This window comes from Centruroides vittatus, unplaced genomic scaffold (assembly GCF_030686945.1).
Source record: "Centruroides vittatus isolate TY-2023 unplaced genomic scaffold, ASM3068694v2 contig_1938, whole genome shotgun sequence".
Lineage (NCBI taxonomy): Eukaryota > Metazoa > Arthropoda > Arachnida > Scorpiones > Buthidae > Centruroides > Centruroides vittatus.
The window spans coordinates 1-23,036 of record NW_027121190.1 but is presented as its reverse complement, the minus strand read 5'-3'; the positions used below and the strand labels follow the sequence as shown (position 1 = coordinate 23,036).

Sequence of the window (23,036 nt, the reverse complement as noted above, 5' to 3'; positions counted from 1 at the left end):
GATATCATATACATACTCGTCCATAGTATTGAAAGAACTACAAAAACAAAGTCTATACGTAAGAAGATAAATTTGTATAGTATAAAACTAAATTATTTTTCTTTATTAACTATATTATACAGTCTCTGCAGCTAGACCTAAAAACAAAAATGATTCTTTTCTTTCTCTAATAGAAAGGAAAAGGTACGGCGGTTTGTAGACTCTCCTGGAAGTTCTTGTATGTCGTGGATGGGCTTTTGAGGAGTGACTCTCCTGAGGGGAGGAACGAACGGACTTTTATAGATTTGTCTTGGTAATCTACGTCATGTGACTAAGTGTTATTGGAGGTAAAGGGTATTGTAGCCGGTGTGGAGGTTAAACGTGTTCCCTGGACCAAAATAAAGTGATAAATTCCAACATTAATTGTAAACTTTAAGTCTTGCAGTATGAGAGTGAGTGCCTGGATGGGTGAATGTTTACATTTAAAAAAAAAGCGCTATAAATTTCCCAGCGATGTTGTTTTTTTCGAATTTTCTAGACAATGGGAAGAAAAATAATTAGGGAAAAATCGTTAAAAATTCCGGTTCAAACATATTATTTTCTTTTTTCTTTGCTGTATTACAATGTTTATCAGACCATCCAAAACCAACTAATAAATAAATAGAAACGAATTAGTTTGCACTTATGACCTTATTATGGCCCTTCACATAGTCTCAGTTTATGTACAGTACAGCAGGATACCTTCTAGAGAGTTTCACTGCAAGAAAGAGTGACATTTGTCAATGGAATTTATTGACCACGTAAAGGCTCTTTTAGTTCCCGAAAAAAACCCAAATCACAGACAGGATTTGTAGGGTGAATACAGTGGATGCTCAGAAAACTTTAACGCCATTTCTGCAGCAGTGCTCTTATCATACTAGCAATATGTCAACGAGCATGACCTCGATATAAAATAAGCGTTTCTTGTTCAAGTGCAGGCCTGTTCAGACAATGTGCAGGTCGTAATTGATGTTCAAAAAAGTGGTCATAACGAGATTGATTTTCGTAAAATGATACAATGTTCTTTTATTATTTGTACTATATAATAGCACACGGAAAATTAATCTCCACTCTTTTCTGACATACGGAGGCTAGAAATTTCACAGAACTCTAATCTGTTTACTTAAAAACAAACACGAGCTAAAACTAAAAGATGTAAAGCAAACAGGTAAACTCTGAGAGAGAAATTTTATTCATGTTTCATTACCCCTAATGCATTTCGCCGCTAACGGCTTGCTCAGTACGGCTTTTCACAAAGAAACCTTGATACAAGTCACCTAACAGCAACAGAAACATCATTCCACACAGTGAACATTTCGCGCACAATCTTGATATCCGATTAAGCTGTTCCAGCGTTCCGTGGTAATCACACCATTATTCAAATTCATTATGCTAGTTTGCATAATGATTGCGTAATGTTCTTTAATTTTCCGCTTGATTACATTATTTTCCCGATGTAATATTTTAATATTATTAATATCGATAGAACAACTATTAGCCCGACAATGTAAGGACACTGGAGAAGTATTACTTTTGAGACGTACGAAGCTAGGTGTTCGGACAACCTTACTTGTAGTTTCCTTTTCGTTTCCCCTACGTAAAAAAGTTAGGAGTTTCACGGTACATGGAAGTCTGTAAACCACACCATCCTCTTCCAATAATTCTTTTTTCACATAAGATCTTGTCACGAGTCCAAATAACCTGTTTTTTGAATCGAGCTAATTTAGTTAAATTATTACAAGAAAATTTTCGATATTTTTCAAAAATACCGTGTCAGAAAAGAGTGGAGATTAATTTAATTCGAAAATACCCTACAAAATGTCAGAAAATAGTGGAGATTAATTTTCCGTGTACTAATATATAGTGCAAATAAGTAAAAGACTGATTTTATCTGACTACATCGGTTTTTAAGGATAAGAGTTTCTTTCGAAGTAATTTTTTTCTTTTACATCATTTTAATTAATATGCAATTTAAGAAAGATGGATCTGGAGGCAAAGTTGAGGGCATTACAGGAACACGAGAGAGATACGTGAAGATGTGCAGTTTGTTCAGGTGCCATTTACGTGAAGAAACAACTTGAGAACACTATCAGTTGAAGAAATCGATAAAGAAAGATATCAACAGTGAGGATATATGGAAGATAGAAAATTAATATCAGAATCAATAATCAATAAGAAAGGTATAAATGATTAATTATACAAATAGAAGTATTAAAGAATTAAACACTAAATTAAACCATAAAGATAATTTAAAATATAAGAATAATAATACCCGATATACAAATAATAAAAATGAAAAATTGCGGAAATTATTTGATTATCGTCAGATGTAGAGTTTCCAAAAAAAGAAAATAGTAGAAGAAGCTAATAAGATTAACGAATATATTAGGTTTACCACACGAGAGTGAAAAGTTTAACAGACTTAACTACCTAGACATAACAATTATTAGGTTCAACGAATCATTTAGAGCAGTGATTCTCAAAGTGGGGTCGTGAAAAATATTTGGGGTCGCTGAAAAATTGATGCCAGATCAATTTTTTCAAATATCTTATAAATTTACTATGGATTCATGTTTAGAAATAATAGAAATAAAAAAATATATAAAATAATTTTTACTTAAATAAATTGCACATATAAATAATATTTAAATACAAGCTTAACCCCCTCCCTTTGGGATGTTTTTCGACACATACTTATTCTTCGGGGTCCTTTGAAATTTTTAAGTGCAGAAGGGAGGTCGCGGTCCAAAAAGTTTGAGAAACACTGCATTTAGAGTATTGCAAATACGAAAAACCTTGTAGTGCGAAGAAAGTTATAAACTTTAAATCTTATTGCCCAATTAACCAAAAGAAAAATATATACTTAATGGAAATACGTAAGATCTTTTCTAGAACGACTAGATCCAGCATAAGAGAAGATGAAATTAAAGAAATAAAACAAGAAATATCTATTGAACGGTTATCCGAAAAAGACTTCTTAAGATTTGGTATAATAAATACTTAGAAAACAGATTTCAAATAAAAAAAGAAAAACAGTCGGAAGATAAGTATTGTTTGTTTCCCATACGTTAAAAGTATTTTTGAAAAATATCAAAAAAATTTTCGTAATAATTTAATTAAATTAGCTCGATCCAAAAAATAGGTTATTTGGACTCGTGACAAGATTTTATATGAAAAAAGAATTATTGGAAGAGGGTGGTTTGGTTTACAGACTTCCATGTACCGTGAAACTCCTAATTTTTACGTAGGGGAAACGAAAAGGAAACTACAAGTAAGGTTGTCCGAACACCTAGCTTCGATACGTCTTAAAAGTAATACTTCTCCAGTGTCCTTACATTGTCGGGCTAATAGTTGTTCTATCGATATTAATAATATTAAAATATTACATCGGGAAAATAATGTAATCAAGCGGAAAATTAAAGAACATTACGCAATCATTATGCAAACTAGCATAATGAATTTGAATAATGGTGTGATTACCACGGAATGCTGGGACAGCTTAATCGGATATAAAGATTGTACGCGAAGTGTTCACTGTGTGGATGATGTTTCTGTCGTACGACTTGTATCAAGGTTTCTTTGTGAAAAGCCCTTCTGAGCAAGCCGTTAGCGGCAAAATGCATTAGGGGTAATGGAACATAAATAGAATTTCTCTCTCTGAGTTTACTTGTTTGCCTTACAATCTTTTAGTTTTAACTCGTGTTTGTTTTTAAGTAAACAGATTAGAGTTCTGTGAAATTTCTAGCCTCCATATTTCAGAAAAGAGTGGAGATTAATTTTCCGTATACTAATATATAGTTACAAATGTTACCTTAGGTAGCCAAGATGGCGGACTTTCCGGTAATCTCGATCCAGGTTACTTAGTGACGTCGGTAATGGAGGGAGCTGCGAACTATCGCGTTGTGTTATGCAAATTAATACTAACGACGCATCTCGTGTTGAGTTATCGGCGGAAAGTAGTAACAGTTGTGATAAGCGTTGATTTGAATGATTTTTGACTTTAGACGTAATTTTTTTATTTTTATTTTTCCGAAGTTTTTCGTTTAATATTAATTGGATTAATATGAGTGCTATTCGATGTTTTTCCCAAGAATTTTGAGCAGCGTGCACCACCCATAATTTCTACGAAGTGCTCGAACCAGAATTTTCCGAATTAGATATGGACCCAAGAATTGATAAAGGTTTTAAATTTGCGGTCAGTCTAGGATAACAGCATATTGAGGAAGTGTGTAAGATTTGTTCGAATTCGTGCAAAATATTTTATTGATATGACTGAGATTCGTGCGTAAGGAAGTGCAAAAATGTCGAAGAAATAGTTCGGCATTAGATGGAACCTTTAAAGGTAAATGTGGAGAAATATCATGAAGTAGAATAATTTCTTTTATATGGCATTACATTGCATTGGAATGTGAACATCTACCAAAGCATTACACCGAGGATCTGTCAGCTCGTACACGTATTCGTTTATGTATATAAAAGTTTTGTGATTGGCCATACCAAAAGATTCGGGGAAAAGTTTTACACATTTGTGAATTATTTAGGTAAGATATATTCCGGATCGGGACGAATTTCTTTGTGGAAAAGAACCCGAGACAGTCCTGCAGCCCCAGTTTTTAATATTAAGAAAAAAGTAAAAAAGGTGGTAGAAGAAGAGAGGGAAACAATATTACTAGTGATAAGATTGATAAAAGTAGGAACGAGGGCGGAAAAAAGAAGAGAAAGACGAGTAGTCCAACGGAATCAATTTCTGTCGAATCCAAGCGTCGGAAAAAAAACATTCTCATGCACAATGACAAACATCCAATAAATTTAATGTTATTACTTATATGTTTTAATATTTTTTAACATTTCGAAATAGTATTTATTTTAACAAAATCCTTAAATTCTAAAATCGGGATTTAGTGTTTATAAATTGCGAAGCATCATATGCATTTTTGCTTCATCGTAAATCGCAGTCAAGATGGCCGCATCTCGACGTCACTAAAGTAACCTGGATCGAGATTACCGGAAGGTCGCCATCTTGGCTAACTAGGGTAACATTAACCGTACAAATAAGTGAAAGACTAATTTTTTATGACTCCATCGGTTTTTAAGATAAGAGTTTCTTTCGAAGTAATTTTTATTTTTTACATTATTTTATTTAAGATACTGTTTTATTTTAGTGTTCTTCAATCGAAGAGATAATAGAAAAATCCCTGATAAGATGGAAGAAAAATAATGATGATGCCTAACTTATGCTAAGATAATCACGATTATTACATTCTTTACATTTTTTAAAGATACTATTTATTACAATCAAGACATTTCACTCTGTGAATCCATATAAAGTAAATGCTAAATGCTAAAAAATGAGTTTTTCCTGCTTTGATTTTTAACTTCGTTACATCAATGTTTTCATTTTTCTTTTCATTGTGACTTAGTTTTCAAGTACAGAAATATCAAATCTATTTATACATTTGATGTTCTGTACTTGTAATTTCGTACTAATATTGTATCTCACTTATAGAGTACAAATTTTACTCCTATAAGATATAGTATATTGTTAAGTTTTTCAACCTTTTTTCTTTGGCAATTGTATACATTTTATATGAAAGGCGAGTGCGGTTTATCGAACTCTCTGCCATACATAATCATAGCGTGTTTGTGAATAAAAGGTACATATTAATTAGTCAAATATTTAAAATATCTTTATTAAATTTGGATTCGTATAATTTTCATTCTGTGAGGACTGGGTTTAACCCGTCCAAATTTTTTTTTTTTGTTGTTGTTCAAATCCCCTCGTGGAAAAATGTAGAAAAGGTCGAAATTCAAAGGATGTGCAGCCTTCCGCCTTCGAAAAGCACTTCCGTTCTCTCCGGATCCAAACTCTTAGTCACGGAGATCGAATCATCAGCGATTCACCAACTATCGCGATTGGTGATCGAAGATAACGTGACCTGTAGTATATAAGGGGGGAAAAGACTGATAACGGGGTCGCTGAAGGTCCGAAGAAGACGCACGTCCCGTCTGATTCGAGTCGAGAATCGAAGGCCAAAACCCGAGGACTCCGAAGCCCGTCGGAGACGCGCCGCCACGACCGATCCTCCTGCTTATCCATACGATTACTCCTACGATTACAGCCGATACATCCTAGGAAGAGGTATGACCCCGAAATTTGTAAACTCTCTCTCTCCCCCGCGGTTAGGAACCGGACGCGTTAGAATTAATCTATCTCTGTATTTTGTCTGTCTAAATAAATCGTTATTTGTTTTCATCATGGTTCCGTTATTTCGAATATCGCCTTAGACTTATCGACGAACCCACACACTTCCGCCACTCGACCTGACAAATAATTACCCAATCCCGACAAGTCGGGATATAAAAAAAAAGTAGCCATCCGCGACAGTGGGGTGGGTCTTGCCGACCTGTTTGCCGAAAAAAAAAGGTACGACTCCGTTCAACCTCCCGGCGTTCCCACAATTCTATAGCATATCAGAAAAATATTAAAATAAAATACAAATATCTTGTATCCAACATAGATGATTCAGTTAATGAATTAATGATATGTCCGGCCCATTTCATACAATACACGTAAATACGAACAACAGATCGTTAACAACAGTTTAATTTACGTAAAATTAAATATGAGAAATGATCAATGTGATAAATAAATAAAATACTAATTTTTTGCTGTTTATTGCATTATCGTAAAGCAGATTTCATAACAATAATCATAATACATTTTTATTCTTGTCGTTTTTATCTATAAAAATATGAATTACAATTTATGAGTAAAGTTCAATAATAGGTAGAATCATTTCGATACAGTTTATAAATGCACTCGTCTAGATTATATGATATAGGCTTATGTTTATATGTATTTGTAATAAAAATTTTCTCAACGTTCATGTTATTTCATATCTTACAACATACATCTTTTTTCTACATACATTCTTATACCTGATATTGGGGTCAAAAGAACTTCCATAGAAGTAACGATCTTATCTTGAGGGTCCAAAGAGTAAACTTTAAAATTTCGAAGAACATTTGCCAAAACTATCTTCATTTTAATCATGCCAAGTTTACTTCCTGTAAATAAATCATTCAAATGAAATAATTCTTTTGTTTTTGACAAGACTATGTCTTGTTTATAAAATCGCACTGCCGTCACAGCTTAGAGGTATGAAAAAGTACGTCAGGAGTTGCAATTTGGTACAAAGTATTAGGTGCCCAAATCATGCGCGCAGAAAAAAAGCAGACTTGTAGATAATCTGGGGGTCGAGAACCGAAATTGGATAGGTTAATTTCACCGAAAATGCATCGTGGACGACCTCGTAGTCGTGGACTGCGAAATTTGAACGATCGCGCTTAAAACCAGCGAGACCAAAGAAGAGTACAGAATGAGAACGTGACCCGCTTTGAGCGTCAAAGCGATCCCGCTTCGTAGTGAGTCTCCGAGACATAGTCTTGTCCCAAATACGGCTTTGCCGTTTTACTTGTTGTATTTATTCACTAACCACTTACCGAGACAATTTCGTGGACCGGCAGAAAATGCCAGAAATGCATAAGGATGGAGATTTTTATAGTTTTCGGGTAAGAAACGGTCTGGATCGAACACTTCCGGATTTTCGTAAACAGAAGGATTATGATGGATACCGTAGATACTTATGCCAAAAGTCGAATTTGCAGGCAACACGTAATTACCTATTTCGATGACAACGATTTAATGCTTCGAGTCAATAACAAATATAAAATATTATTATTTGAAAACAAACTGCAAGATGTTAAGAATTTACCTATTTTCATTTCCGAAGGATTTTTTCTTGCAATTAAAGGAAAAGGAGGATAGATTCTCATCGACTCCTGAAAATTCAAATATATGAAACTGATCTTTGAGTGTATTTAAAAACATTAAAAAGTTACCTTAATTACGCATCCTAAGTACGTCATTTTGGTCAGGTCATCGATAGTAATATCCCTGTTCATATCATTTTCGAAAGTTTCTTGCAATTCTAGATACACTTTCTCTTGTATTTCGTGGAATCTTCCTAGGAAATAAAGAGTCCATGACATAGCGTGGGCGGTTGTATCGTAACCCTAATATTAAAATTTAAATTAAACGTGAAATTACTTTCTATATAATGTACAGTACATTTGCAGTAAAATAAATATAATAAACTTGTAAAATTAGGATACGACATACATAAATACCGCGCTTTTTTCATATTCATGTGAACCACTTTACAATCCAAAATAAAGTGATTGCCGCGCATCTACTGGCTAAATTTAAAAAACAAGTTTGAAGCTTTCAAACTGTATACAAAGAAACACAATGACACACAACATCCTCGATGTACATATTGTATAATTTAGCTTCAACAGGTTACTTATGCCAATATAAAAGTAGATTATCATCAATGTCCAAATATAATACTAGGCCCGTATTCAGGAAAGGGTTATTTTTAACGTCGTATTCTTGAGATATAGTGAAATACGACAAAATTTGCCACATATCGCATTTGCAATACACGTAGCTGTTCGTATCATTTACGACAAAATATCAATTATCTGATTTTGAGAGTATGCTGATTCGTCCAATAAGAAAATTGTGCAGGAAATTTCAAATGGCGCGAATTGTTTTTGTCACGAGTTTCGATGAGACAATGGAAGAGAGGAAAAAAGGCGTCATTTCACTTTTTCCGAAATACAGGCATTGACGGATGGAATCGAAAAAATATTATATTAATAGAAGGAAAGATAGATCCAACTGTTACTTCTCGCGGAAAACGTAATTATTGAGATTAAGCCTAATTTACAAAGCAGTGAAGTGCAGGGCTGTCCCTAGGGCTGGGCAACTGGGGCAACCGCTCCGGGCCCCGCGCTTAAGAGGATGCAGAATAATGCTTTATAATTAAAATGTAACAACTTGTATTTCAACATAGAACTTATACTTTAAAATATAAGTTGTAAGGTTAGGACCGGTCAGATGGGGACATCGAGGACGATGTCAGCTGTCAGGATGGCCGAATGTGGGGTTTAGACGAGGAACATTCCTTAACCGTTAAGACAATAAATTTACAAGGGTTGCGAGGGAGACGAGAACGAGAGAGAGGGACGAGTAATGGGAGAAGTGAGGCAAGACGACAGTTGGTTTCGGCGCGAAAGGAGAAAAGGACGAAAAGACGTTACGAAGGCGAGAACATTATCGTTCTATCAAGACTGTAGACGTTCGAAAATTATGTTACTTCTAGTTCTCTAGTTTATATCTCTATCATTATCCCTACACGTATTGTAAGCTAATAAATGTTTTAATTGAACAAATTTATGCTGCTTAATGGTACTTTTTTAAATTTACTGTTAAGTTCGATATGCGATTAAACAGAATTGTAGCACGTGTCAGGTGTGTTTATATTATCTAGCGTTGATGTACAGTCCACAGCTCTGTCACACGTGTCAGGTGTGTTATGTAACTGTAGACTTAAGAATTCGGGTGAGATCTTTCCGCCTAGAGAGAGAGAAATTGTGCATTCCCTTTAGTGTGTCCGGTCAATGCTGACCAGTGTGTAGCTGTGTGGCTAATAAAGTACCGGTGTTGTAATTATTAAATTAATTGTCGGGTGCCTGAGTGTTGCTCGCTAGTGGAGAAATTGAAGTTCAAATTTGTTGTTGTTGTTGTTGTGTTATAAGGAATCTGTGTACTATTTTAGACCGTGAATACGGGAACATTTTAAAAAACATTTTACATTCACTAAAATGTTATAATTTAAGCACCGTAAGGTGTTCACCATTCCGTTACTGTAAAACAACAGAGAAAAGCGTCGTTATAGTGTTAATAACTTTAAAACTTGGGATTGGAACTTTACTGACACAAGTAAGTTTTTCAAATTTTCCAATTATTATATTATTTTTGACAAGACTATGTCTTGTTTATAAAATCGTACTGCCGGCCTGTGTTACCAGCTTAGAGGTATGAAGGAGTATATATATGTCAGGAGTTGCAATTTGGCTCAGAGTATATCGCGTAGCCGATCCAAATAAAGTAAATTATTTGCCTGGATCAGTTTCTCAGTTAATTTTTACCGGCAGAACAAAAACGCAGAACACGTGGTCGAGGTCAACCTGGACATCACGGAAAATGTAGGACGCAATCCACACCAATTCCTCCTAGCAGCGAAACGTGCCGCGTACAGATTGTAGCCACGCCACTAAAGACGTTACATTAAAGTTGTCGTTACATCCGATGACGTTATAATAGGAATTAAACTGTATATTGTTTATGCAAAATAAAAAAATAATTTCTGACGATACAATAGCCACATTTATGTTTTCAAAAACGGGAAATTTTCTATGTATATCATTCGTCTCTGTAATCCAAAGGTTTTTGGTAGACGATCTCACAGCAAACTTTAAGTTAGGAACTTTCTTTATTTCTTAAAAAATGACATATGCATGTCGTGGCCGACGAAGTTAAAACGATCGCGCTCAAAACCAGCGATACCAAAGAAGATCGGAGAATGAGAACGAGACCCACCTTGAGCATCAAAGTGATTCCGCTTAGTAGTGAGTCTCCGAGACATAGTCTTGTCCCAAATACGGTTTTTCCGTTTTACTTGTTTAATTTCTGTGTTTCTATTCATTTTTTATTTCAAGTTTTATTTTCTATTTTTTCTAAGATTTAGAACATTAGCAATGAGTACGAGTAGAGATCGTGATAAAAATAGAAATTATTTAAATGGTAACCAGAAAAGAAAACGGGCCGAAAATAAAAGAGATTTAGTCGTCAAAAAGATAGTCTTTTAAAATATTTTAAAACTGATAACGAAGAAAATGACCTGGCTATAGCTAGCACTAGTGTACAAAACAAAGAGTTACAAACTACATACAAAGAATTACCTTCATTATTGAATGAAAATGGAGCTATAAATGATGAAAGGTAAAGAAGATTTTTTCTTAGCGCAAACAAGGAAACTAAAGAATTATCAACTATATTGGAAGACGATCCTGGAACATGGCCATCTCACCCTTCTGAGAAAATTAGATTATTATTAATTAATAAAAGCATTGTTCAAGTAACAAATTACGATTTTCCCATAGATGAACGAGGTAGAAAATTTAATGTATCTTATTATACAAAAGTACATTTAAATGGAGAAAAATATACAGAAACTGGCTCTCTATTCAAAACTAAAAGATAAAGTATTTTGTTTTTACTGCTATCATGGTCCGGAAGGGCAGGGGTCGGCAGGAGCGGCTCTTTGCATAGACGTTTGCGGCTCTTCGGACATAAACTCCAATTTCACCTCATCTCAAGCAGCCTTATAACTTATGAGTTTACGAGATAGAGCCGCCGAACAAACTTCGACTCGTACGGCATACTCTCTACCACTCTTAAGCCCGTCCGCACATGACCACACTCTCATTGATCAATATGAGTCGCATGCGAGTGGTAGCATTTGAAGCATATCTATATATATAACCCATTGAACGCGTGTCTGTCCGTCCGTGTAACGTTATGACAAAAAACAACCACTACAGGCGCCCCTGTCGTGTGTCGTATTTTGCACATTTATATAGGATATGTATAGGACCTATACATACGTATATTACATATATGCGGCTCTCTGGTACTTTTGTTATCCTGTTTCCATGACAATTTGGCTCTTCTCACTTGACAAACTGCCGACCCCTGTCCTAACCAATTGTCAAGATCATCTTTAGCATTAGTAAATGAAGGCGTTTCTGACTGGAAGCACCTTGGAACTCGCTTAAATGAACGTGAATTATCGTTGCCACACAGAAAATCACTTAAAGATTTTACGGAGCTAAAAATAGGTTGCGAAAAGAACAAATAATTAACGATTTTCATCAAAAACAATTAAATTCAGATGCAGAACATTGGCGTGAAGTTCTTAGAAAGATTAAATTTTGTATACAATATTCAGCTAAAAACAACGATGCACTTCGTGGAACGAATCAGACAATCTTTACAAAAAATAATGGTAAATTTTTAGGTTTAAGTGAATTAATTTCAAAATTCGACGCAAGAATGGCAGAACATATAAGACGTATCAAAGATAAAGAAACAATCGATCATTATTTAGGTTGGCGAATCCAAAATGAGATAATTAGTCTGTTGGCAAACAAAGTTAAAAATGAAATAATAAAAAAAGTAAATATTATGCAGTACAGTTAGACTGTACTACCGATAAAAGTCGTATTGAACAATTGCCTGTCATTGTTCGAATTGTAGAACAAGAACGAAATGAAGTTGAAATTAATGATTATTTTATTGGTTTTTCTCCTATGCCAAAAAGTACAGGGTTTGATTTATCAGAGGAATTATGTAATCAACTTTGTCACTTTAAATTATGTATTACGAATTATTAAATTTGAATTATGTAACTTTAAATATTTCTTTGGACGATTGCCGTGGACAAGCTTATGACAATGGGGCTAACATGGTGGGCAAGAGAAAAGGCGTGCAAGCAAGGATTTTGGAAACGATCCGACAGCATTTTTTGTGTCATGTTCTGCGCACAATTTAAATTTATTAATAGGTGATATGGCTTCTTCGGTTCCTATGGCTATGACATTTTTTGGAACACTTTCAAGGCTATATACACTATTTTCCACGTCTGCTCACAAATGGGCTATTTTAATGCCGAATAAATTCTGTGAAGACAGTTAGATTTGATTTAGACAAAATTATAACAGCATTAGAAGAATTAAATGACGTGACAGAGGATTCTAGTGTGAAAAGTGAAACAGATTCCTTATTGAGCATGCAATTAATTTTGAATTTGTTTTATCTACATTATTTGATACGAATTATTATTGACAGTCGATACAGTAAGTAAAACTGTACAATCACCTAATTGTGATTTGAGTTTAGTAATTAAGCTTTTAAAAAGGTTAATAGATTTTTTTGAAAGAATTTAGAAGAAATGGTTTTTTAAAATCTAAAATGAAAGCAAATAATATTTGCGAAAAAACTGATATTTCAAACAAATTAAAAACCGTAAGAATAAGAAAACGTAAACGTTTATTTGATTATGAAGGAGCAAGAGCAGATTAATGTGTAAATGATCCAGAAAGAAACTTCTACAGAAATTATTTCTTAGCAATTCAAGCAGATCAAGCCATATCTTTATTACAAGGAAGATTTGAACAAATTGAAAAGCATATTAATATTTTCGGTTTTCTTTGCAATATTCCACTATTACGAACAATGGAAGACGACCAACTTAAAAAGTTTTGCAGGATTTAGATTAAAAATGGTGAAAATACAACACCGGTACAGTGCTTGAATATGCTAAGAAATATGCACGACTCTTTTCCAAATCTGGCCATTAGTTTAAGAATATTATTAACAATTCCGATTTCAACAGCATCGGCAGAACGAAGTTTTTCTAAATTAAAACTGATTGTTGTTCGTAAATAATTTTTAACGTCACAGGAACGGTTAACAAATCTCACACTTTTATCTATTGAATAGGAAATACGTGAAAAATTAAATTTCGATGATTTAATAAAAGAATTTGCTGAAATAAAAGCCCGCAAAATTACTATTACATGAAATAGTGCGAAAGGGTCATAAAAAATTAAGATAAAGATAAATAAACACAAACATATTAATTTCTGTTTTTTGTTTATAATTTCCGCAATTTTGTTTAATAAAATTTTTGAACAGTTAACGTTAATTACAGTATTTTAATTATTAGTGTGTTTTTTATTAATACTTAGTTTATTTTTAGAAAGAGCTCCGCAATTTCAGATTTGCCCCGGGCCCCGCAAAAGCTAGGGGTGGCCCTGGTGAAGTGTTAGTAGTGTACTGTACAGTACACATAAGCATAGATGAAATTCGACGTAAATAGAAAGAGATTACAAAAGCGTTTCAAACAAACAAGGTGAATGAAATTATAAATAATCCATTATAAAAATTCTGTTTATAATTTGAACATATGATGTCCATTATACCTTCTTAAGCCTTTTTTCGAATTTCCGGTACTAAGTACTAACATTAACGACCACTTAACTAACGTTTTCGATCGCCTCCGCGATCTTCGTCAGGTTTTATTCGACGGTTTTCGAGATAGAATGCAATAGAATTCTTTCAAAGTTCAAACGATCGAACCTCTCACCGCGTGCCATAATTGCGAACGATCCAACTTGTTTTTAATGCCTATAATATAATCATAAAAAATGACTGCGTACATCCGTACATGAATAGTACACTACTCTGATATGCTACCATTGCGGGTGTACTTCGGAGACATATCTCCACGCATATGATAAAACGTTTCCATCTTTGAAATTAATGCATTTCCCTGATTTAGACGCCTTGTAAATCTCAAGGGTCTCCAAGGCCCTGATGCGGTCCGTGTCGAATGATGTTTTAATTAGGCTGGTTTTATCAAAATCTGCCTTTATATCGGGGTCGGTGGCGTAGGTCGAGAGGGCGGTGGTGTGTCTTTTCTTGTCGCGTAGAGGATCGCGGAACACAGGTATGACGTCAACAAGAAAAGACACACCACCGCCCTCTCGACCTACGCCACCGACCCCGATATAAAGGCAGATTTTGATAAAACCAGCCTAATTAAAACATCATTCGACACGGACCGCATCAGGGCCTTGGAGACCCTTGAGATTTACAAGGCGTCTAAATCAGGGAAATGCATTAATTTCAAAGATGGAAACGTTTTATCATATGCGTGGAGATATGTCTCCGAAGTACACCCGCAATGGTAGCATATCAGAGTAGTGTACTATTCATGTACGGATGTACGCAGTCATTTTTTATGATTATATTATAGGCATTAAAAACAAGTTGGATCGTTCGCAATTATGGCACGCGGTGAGAGGTTCGATCGTTTGAACTTTGAAAGAATTCTATTGCATTCTATCTCGAAAACCGTCGAATAAAACCTGACGAAGATCGCGGAGGCGATCGAAAACGTTAGTTAAGTGGTCGTTAATGTTAGTACTTAGTACCGGAAATTCGAATAAAAAGCGTTTAAGAAGGTAGAATGGAAATTATAAATATCCATTATAAAAATTCTGTTTATAATTTGAACATGGTTAACAGAATAGAATGCTATACATGCACGCCTTTGCAAACGAAGTTTTTGATCTTCGATTAAACTAAAAATTCTTTTCACCACATTCGATATTATCAGATTAATTTCACGAACAAAACGTCTTCGATCGATGCACGAAATAAACGTTAAATTAGTCGTTCGAAAAATCAAAGTACTCATCGGCCAGCTTGAATTGTCTCGACTAACGACAACCCACTTCATATCGTAATGTAACGACGTATATTTACGACGTTTTCGGGAATTACGAATTCGAATTATTCCGGATTACAAAATTTTTCGGTCATCGTCTCAGATAATACTTGCTTCGAATAATTTCAATCGTGTTTATAAAAGGAATTTGATTAACTGTAATAATCTTCGAAGTGTTTAAAACCTCTAATACATACACATTTTTAATTGGTCAAAATTATACCTTTCCTACAATTATATACAATAATAAATAAACCTTTTGTTTTATATCCGAGATTTCTTCCAATGATATTTCACATAATAAAAATGTAAAAGGACAAAATTCAGATTTCAAAACTACAAATTTTTCCCATGTTTAAAAATTATAAACTAATCCGAAATTACAAATAATATTAACTATAATAATTAATTATAAATGAAATGCGATGATTTCACAAACGTCTTAAATACAATTTCCAATTACAAGAAAGTAATTATAATAAGTCTTGAAATAGGTTTTACGTTATACTTTAGTTATAATTTTTGTCGCCGAGTTAACTGTTTGTGGAATTACTTATATTTCAATACGTTGTTTACAAAAACATTACTTCAGAATCATAAAAATAATCTCACTGAAATATAAGCGTGCACGATTATATAATTACTTCCGATTATACCTTCAGTAAATTATGCCTACCGCGAAAATAGCGCCTTCCATATCTCTGATAACGTCTTCTTTCGACATTAAACCTTGTTTGACATGAAGATCCAACAGTGAATCGATAATACGCTGTTTTGTATTCGTCTTTGGTTCCTCTTCATATCGTGTTTCTTCGTTTAAGGAATCTTGCTCTCGCATTTCTTTTACAAAATTCTCCTTTCTTCTCTCGAACACCTACGCATTGAATTGAATCATTAATTACTTAAATAAAAACACAAAATTCCATGGTCAAGTTGAGTTTACCTTTTTGCCGAAACGATGAATTATTTCAATGTCCCTCTTGTAATTTTTCTTCATTTTACTCATGAAGGAAATTGGAAAAAGCCAGCACATTGGATTTGCTATCCATTCAGGAAAATATTTCATAATTCTAAATTTTAACATAAATTATTAGTATATCAAAAAATAATTTATGCAAATTTAAAGCTTGGATAAGAAATAAAGTACCGTCAACTATTAAATCTACATAAATTTTAACACAGTATGTTTCGTGTATAATAATTGAAATGTATTAAATTGAAATACTTTAAAATATAGAAAATTTACTTTAAGTCATAAATTTGTGTAAGTTATTTTCTTATTTTCGTGTTCAAAAAATGCAAGGAAACTTTGCAGTTATTTCGTATTGTAATTAATTTATTTTTGAGGATTATTAGAAATAAGATGCTCGATTGTATATTTTTATATTTTGATTGAATATTTCAACGTTAAGTGTTTGCTGTCATAAAGACTTCTCCTATAGTATTGAGGCAACAGGAGAAAAACAAAAAGATGGATAAATACTAGTTATTTATTATTACAACGGTATGCATTTCAAAAAGTTGATCTGTCACACTTTAGTCGTTTATGTTACATATTGTCTCCTCGTGTGAACGAAATATGCGAAGTCTACTTTTAAAACATTATAATTGTAATTAAATTGATTTTAAACTTTTTAATACGTACTTGCTTGACACATTTGATTCGTTAGAAACGTAATTCCCTTTAGGCTTCTTTCTACACATTGTTCTAACATCTCATTATTATAATCAGAACATATAGCAATAACACTTCATTCATAAGTTACATACTTTTAATATTCGGTTGATTGATCAACAATCAAAATTTAGAATTGTGAAGATCTAGAAAAGTTAGAGTTAATTAGCTTGTTAACTTAATTATAATGTTGGAGTAGGAACAACCCACACATCCTTTTTCTCTCGATATTCCGATAGATAAAACCGATCAAATATCCCTTCGAGTCAACGATTATTACGATGTTTGTACTTCTGTTACAACCTTAGTCCAAACATTCGATTATTAATGATGAGAAACTGTCAAACTGACGAAATTATGCGGTACGACGAGCCACGATAACGGATAGAAAATATCCACAATTCGCCGATCGTCCGGTTCTTGATAGCTCATATCGGCAAACCCCGGACACCAGTCAAACTTAGAACACATCAAATCAATGTTATCCGAGTCAATCATCACGCGCAACGCGTATATAAAGGGCTCGCACCCGATCGCCGAAGAAGACCGACTCCCTGCTGGACCTCACACTCGTCGTCTTCACGGAACGTCAACCGACCGTCCCGAAGGCATCGCCATCCGACAAACACCTAACGGGGTATTCTGTTTGCTAATATTATATAAACTCTCTCTCTCTCTGTCAACTTAGATTTTAAGTTAGACGTAGATATAAGGCTTAAATGTCTATCTGATACCGTCGTATAGACTGAATAGAAATAATATCGGAACATCATGTCACCTATGAAAGGTAGACCAACTCGTAGTGTATTAGCTTACTGTATTGTATGTTTTATGTTAGTTTATTAAATATTTGTTCTTTGTTAGCCTGTCGACCTGTCTTATTTCGGAGAACGAATCCTGTCGGCTAATCCGCTCCCTCGTCGCTGGGATCCAGCCATCCAGTGACGCTGATCGAGGATCTACCATCCTCGATGCCGAACGAAGGGCTTAGGACATTTACCCCCCGAGCCCTCGGCTTCTCCCAAGAATGTTTCATATACTTTCTACTGAAGTTCCATTGTACATTTTAAAAATTTCATCAGATAAAAAGTAACATTATATTATTTAAAATAGATATTACATTTGTAAATATTATTTGAAAAATAAAAAAATATATCTGGAACTGAATTTCCTTACCTGTGCATTGCAGACACATATTCTTGATCGTTCTTAGTCTGAGAATGCAGGGAAACTCCAATTGCTATGTCTACATAGAAATAAATTGGTATTTATACTTTTTAAGTAAATAAATATACGTCGTTTGAAAATGATACTCAGTTTCGGGAAAACACCGCAAGGGAGAGTAATTCAACATGAAAGAAAAACAGTACTGTTTCCTTTTAGGCTATAATCAGCTTTAGTTCTAACTACTGTCGCCAGACAGGGACAGTTAATAAAAATGGCGGCTACACCAGAAGAAAAGTCGTCCTGTGTGTCAGAATATCACGCGACTAAGTCCGTATTTATCGTGTAACGTGTATGTGTTAAAAAACTGTTTGAATTCTTGACTTCGTTTGTTGTTGGTTTTGTTCAGGGAAGTTCAGTAGCTTACTTTTCTAGCAGTAACATATATATTATATATATATTTTTTAAATTCATTTCATATTTGTTCTACGTGATGAGCAATAAGTGAACAAAATAAATATTTTATTTAATATTTACGTATGAACAAATTGATATTTATGATTCTTAATTAAATATTTTACATTAGAGAATAATACCTGCAATTATATCGAGAGTGCAAGATTTCATCCATTCCAGGACATCGAATATTTCATTTTCCTGCAATTGTTTCAGTTTTTCCACTAAGACGTTTGAATGCTCCATAAATACATTTTGATCATCTTTCACATTCCGAAGCTGAAAATGTGGAGCTAAATATCTTCTTCTTCTTCTCCAATTATCGCCAGGACTTAATTAAATTCAGAAAACTGTAAACAACGATATTTAAACTCAATATCAAATAATGCATTACCTGTACAGAAGACTGTTGTCTCCAAGAAGTGGCTTTAAATAGTCATAAAAAAAATCCTTATTGATTAAACTGTTGCTTCTTAACACTTCCTACAAAACGTAATACTGTATATTTCCATTTGTATTGTATATATTACATAACTAGGCATGTTTTATTACCTTTGCAGATTCTGGATGTAAGAAAAAAATTACTTTATATCCAAATAATGTTTAAGCAGGCAACTTTCTCGTTTGGAAATAGCATAGAGAGTCCAGCTATTAAATTTAAAATAACTGGAAAGATACGAAAAATATTTAGATATTTATAAACAGTCAAAATACCCAATAAAATATTGATGACATACATATGCCCATGTCAGAATTGTGGTATTGTTTGTTACGTTGACAGAATAAAATGTTCCACGAAATTGGTAAAAAGGACATAGAGGGAAGATTCATTTTCAGCTCCTGACCATTGTCTTCACATTCTGGAAGAATAATATTTGTTATAAAAATTTTTTTAAACTATAGCTAGCAATTATTTATTGTGACGTGGTCAAAATATCGGTCTGCAATTTTTCATCATATTCTTAATTTATTTAGATTGAAATATACGCTATACGTCACAAATTAGTAGTGGGTTGCTCTCGTACATCATACTTTCAATTGAACATTAGAGTCGGACCGGTCATCAACTTAAAACCTTTTCGGGGGAAAATATTTGAATTGAAGTAACACGACTTTTGATTTTGAACGAATATTTGTATATAGTTATTCAGGGTCGCCCGACGGTTTCCATCTCTGGTCTCGTCTTTCATATATTTCACCCTCTTCTCGAAATCAAGGATGACAGACAGAAAATGAGAAGACAATGTTAATTTATAGCTTTCTGTTATTTAAAATTTCAGCCCCTGTTGCTCGGGGATTAGAATACAGCAACCGTATCCTCTGCGTATCGTAAAAGGCGATTAAAAGAGGTTGGCGTCAGGAAGGGCATCCGGCTGGAAAATTTTTCGGCTTCAAGAAATAATGAATAAGGATCTTGCGATGAGGCAGGATACAGCCCAAAGTATCCCGTGGGCGAATCCATCAGCCTACGACAAAAAGAAAGATGGAGATCCCGCTTCCTCTGCATTTGGGGTTATCCCAATAAATGATGGTCAAAGACCGGAAGATATGCAGCGGCAACGGAAAACTAAACGAAAGAGAAGGGAAGGTCAAGAGAGAAGGTTTCAATTGAGAGTGGGAACATGGAACGTAGGGAGTATGACAGGGAAAGGAAGAGAATTGGTTGATGTAATGATGAGGAGAAGGGTGAAGGTTCTATGTGTTCAGGAGACTAGATGGAAGGGCAGTGGTACAAGAGAGATGGGAGAAGGATTTAAGTTGTTCTACACTGGAGAGAGTGGAAGGAATGGTGTGGGAATAATATTGGATGAGGAGTATAAAAAGAAAGTGATAGAGGTAGACAGGAAGAGTGAAAGATTAATGAGAATTAAAATGGTGATAGGAAAAATGATAGTGAATGTGGTGTCGGGATATGCACCACAGGTGGGATGCTCTGAGGAGGAAAAGAGGGATTTTGAAGAAAGTCTCGAAGAGGTTCTGCGAAATGTGAGAAGTGAGGATATGCTGATTTTGGGAGGAGACTTAAACGGCCACGTGGGAAAGACCGCTGAGGGGTCAGAAGAGGTTCATGGTGGTAAAGGGTTTGGAGAGAGAAATGAAGCAGGGGAAAAGATCATTGAAATAGCAACAGCGTTTGATCTTAAAATTATGAACACTTGGTTCCTAAAGAAAGTAGAACACCTGATTACTTTCAAGAGTGGAGGAAACTGTAGCCAAATTGATTACTTCTTAATGTCAAAAAAGGATAGCAGGCTAGTACAGGACTGTAAGGTCATAGTAGGAGAGGCGGCGGTGAGACAGCATAGGCTCTTGGTAATGGACATAATGGTACAAGATAGACCTCCAAGAGAAAACAAAAAGTGCCGGGCTCGATTGAAGATATGGGAAATGAAAGGGGAGAATGTTAATAAGTTCCAACGAGAAGTACTGGAAAGGATGAAAGATAGGAAGCTGAATGGGGAGGCAGGAGTGAATGAGGAATGGGAAGATTTCGTGAATATTGTGAAGGGAGCCGCGGAGCAGATTTGTGGAAAAACAAGAGAAGGGAAACGGCTCTGGCGAGAGACATGGTGGTGGAATGAGGAGGTCAAAGAAGCAGTAAGAAAGAAAAAGGAAGCATTTAGGGTATGGCAGAAAGGAGACAATCAAGAAGATAGAGAAAAATATAAGGAGTGTAACAGAACAGTCAAAAGAGCAGTGAGAATTGCTAAAGAAAGAGAGTGGGAAAAGTGGTATGAAAAGCTTGAGACCAAGGAAGGAGAGAAGACTATATATAAAATAGCAAGAAACAGAGCGAGTGCTAGAAGGGATATATTAGAAATAAATGCGCTAAAGGGTGAGAATGGAGAGCTGTTAATACAGGCGGAAAGGATACTCCACAGATGGAAAGAATACTTCCAAAACCTGTTAAATGAGGAAAATGAGAGAGGTGTCCTGATAAACGTAGAAGAAAACCTTAGTCCGGTGGAGGATATTACACGGGCAGAAGTTAATCGGGCGTTGGAATCTATGAAAAATGGTAAAGCGGCTGGACCATCTGGAGTGGTAGTGGAAATGCTTAAGGCTCTGGCGCTGGAGGGGAAAGAATGGTTATTTAACATAATGAAAAGAGTATGGGTGTCCGAGAAGATACCGGAGGGGTGGAAGAGAAGTGATATGGTGCCGATATATAAGCAACGGGGAGATCCACTACAGTGCAACAACTACAGAGGGATTAAGCTGTTAGAACACGCCTTTAAAGTATTGGAGAAGGTGGTGGAGAGCAGACTGAGAGGAAAGGTGGAGATAGATGAAAGACAGTTTGGATTCATGAAGGGAAGGAGTGCCATCGATGCAATATTTATAGCAAGGCAGATACAAGAGAAGAGGCTAGAGGGAAACCAGGGAGTGTTCTATGCTTGTTTGGATCTAGAAAAGGCCTATGATAGAGTACCTAGAGAGGTGGTGTTCTGGTGCTTAAGAAGGAAAGGAGTGCCTGAAAAACTAGTTCGGCTGGTAGAGGAAATGTATAAAGGGGCACGGACTGCTATCAGAACACCTAATGGTAGATCAGAAGAATTTGAAGTTGGAGTGGGGTTACACCAAGGATCAGCTTTGAGTCCTCTGCTGTTTATAACGGTAATGGATGAGTTGAGCAAAACCATTGGCAGACAGGGGCTGTGGGAGTTACTTTATGCTGACGACATAATGCTGATAGCGAACAGTGAAGAAGAGTTGCAACAAAGGTTGGGGGATTGGCAGAAATGTCTGGAGAATGGAGGAATGAAATTAAACATTAACAAAACAGAGGTTTTGGCCAGTGTTAAAAATCAGAAGATAAATCTGAAGTTAACGGATAGAAACGGACTTGACATCACGCAAAAGGCTAAGGTTAAGTACCTGGGAGTGATGATAGATGAAAATGGAGGATGCACCGTGGAGGTGAAAAGTAGAATCAGTAAGGGGTGGTTAAAATGGCGAGAACTGACAGGGGTACTTTGTGATGCCAAGATGCCGAGGAAATTGAAAATCAAAATTTATGAGGCAATAATAAGACCGGTCCTTTTGTATGGATCGGAAACGTGGACCCTCCGAAAGACAGAGGAGTTGATGTTGGCGAGGACCGAGATGCGAATGCTGAGATGGTTGTCCGGTATTTCGCTCAGGGAGAGAAGGAGAAGTGAAGAGATCAGGAGAGAACTTGGGGTTGAATGTATTTTGGACAGGATAACTAAATCTCGATTGAGGTGGGTCGGACATATGCTGAGAAGAGGAGAGGATGATATGGCAAGGAGGGCTTTTGACCTGAGAGTAGAGGGGAAGAGAAGTAGAGGAAGACAGCGAAAGCGATGGGGTGATGTGGTGGAGGAGGATATGAAAATAGTGGGACTGGAGAAAGGGGACGCTTTGGATAGAGGAAAGTGGCAACGCAAGATCCAGGAGGCCTACCCCTGCAAAGGGACAAAGGCAGCAAAGTA

The 23,036-nt window shown here is 35.3% G+C and overlaps 1 protein-coding gene across 1 annotated transcript; it reads right to left on the bottom strand.

Moving 5' to 3' along the window:
- Positions 1 to 6,745: 6,745 nt before the first annotated feature.
- LOC136970407 (cytochrome P450 4C1-like) lies at positions 6,746 to 19,221 on the bottom strand. Its single transcript, XM_067264849.1, has 10 exons — positions 19,132 to 19,221; positions 18,974 to 19,062; positions 18,720 to 18,910; positions 18,136 to 18,205; positions 16,228 to 16,354; positions 15,961 to 16,158; positions 7,921 to 8,094; positions 7,794 to 7,860; positions 7,522 to 7,701; positions 6,746 to 7,086 (listed from the first exon to the last, which is right to left on the bottom strand). The coding sequence occupies exons 3-10, from the start codon at positions 18,823 to 18,825 to the stop codon at positions 6,920 to 6,922; spliced, it is 1,089 nt and encodes a 362-aa protein (XP_067120950.1). The 5' UTR covers positions 18,826 to 18,910; positions 18,974 to 19,062; positions 19,132 to 19,221; the 3' UTR covers positions 6,746 to 6,919.
- Positions 19,222 to 23,036: the final 3,815 nt, after the last annotated feature.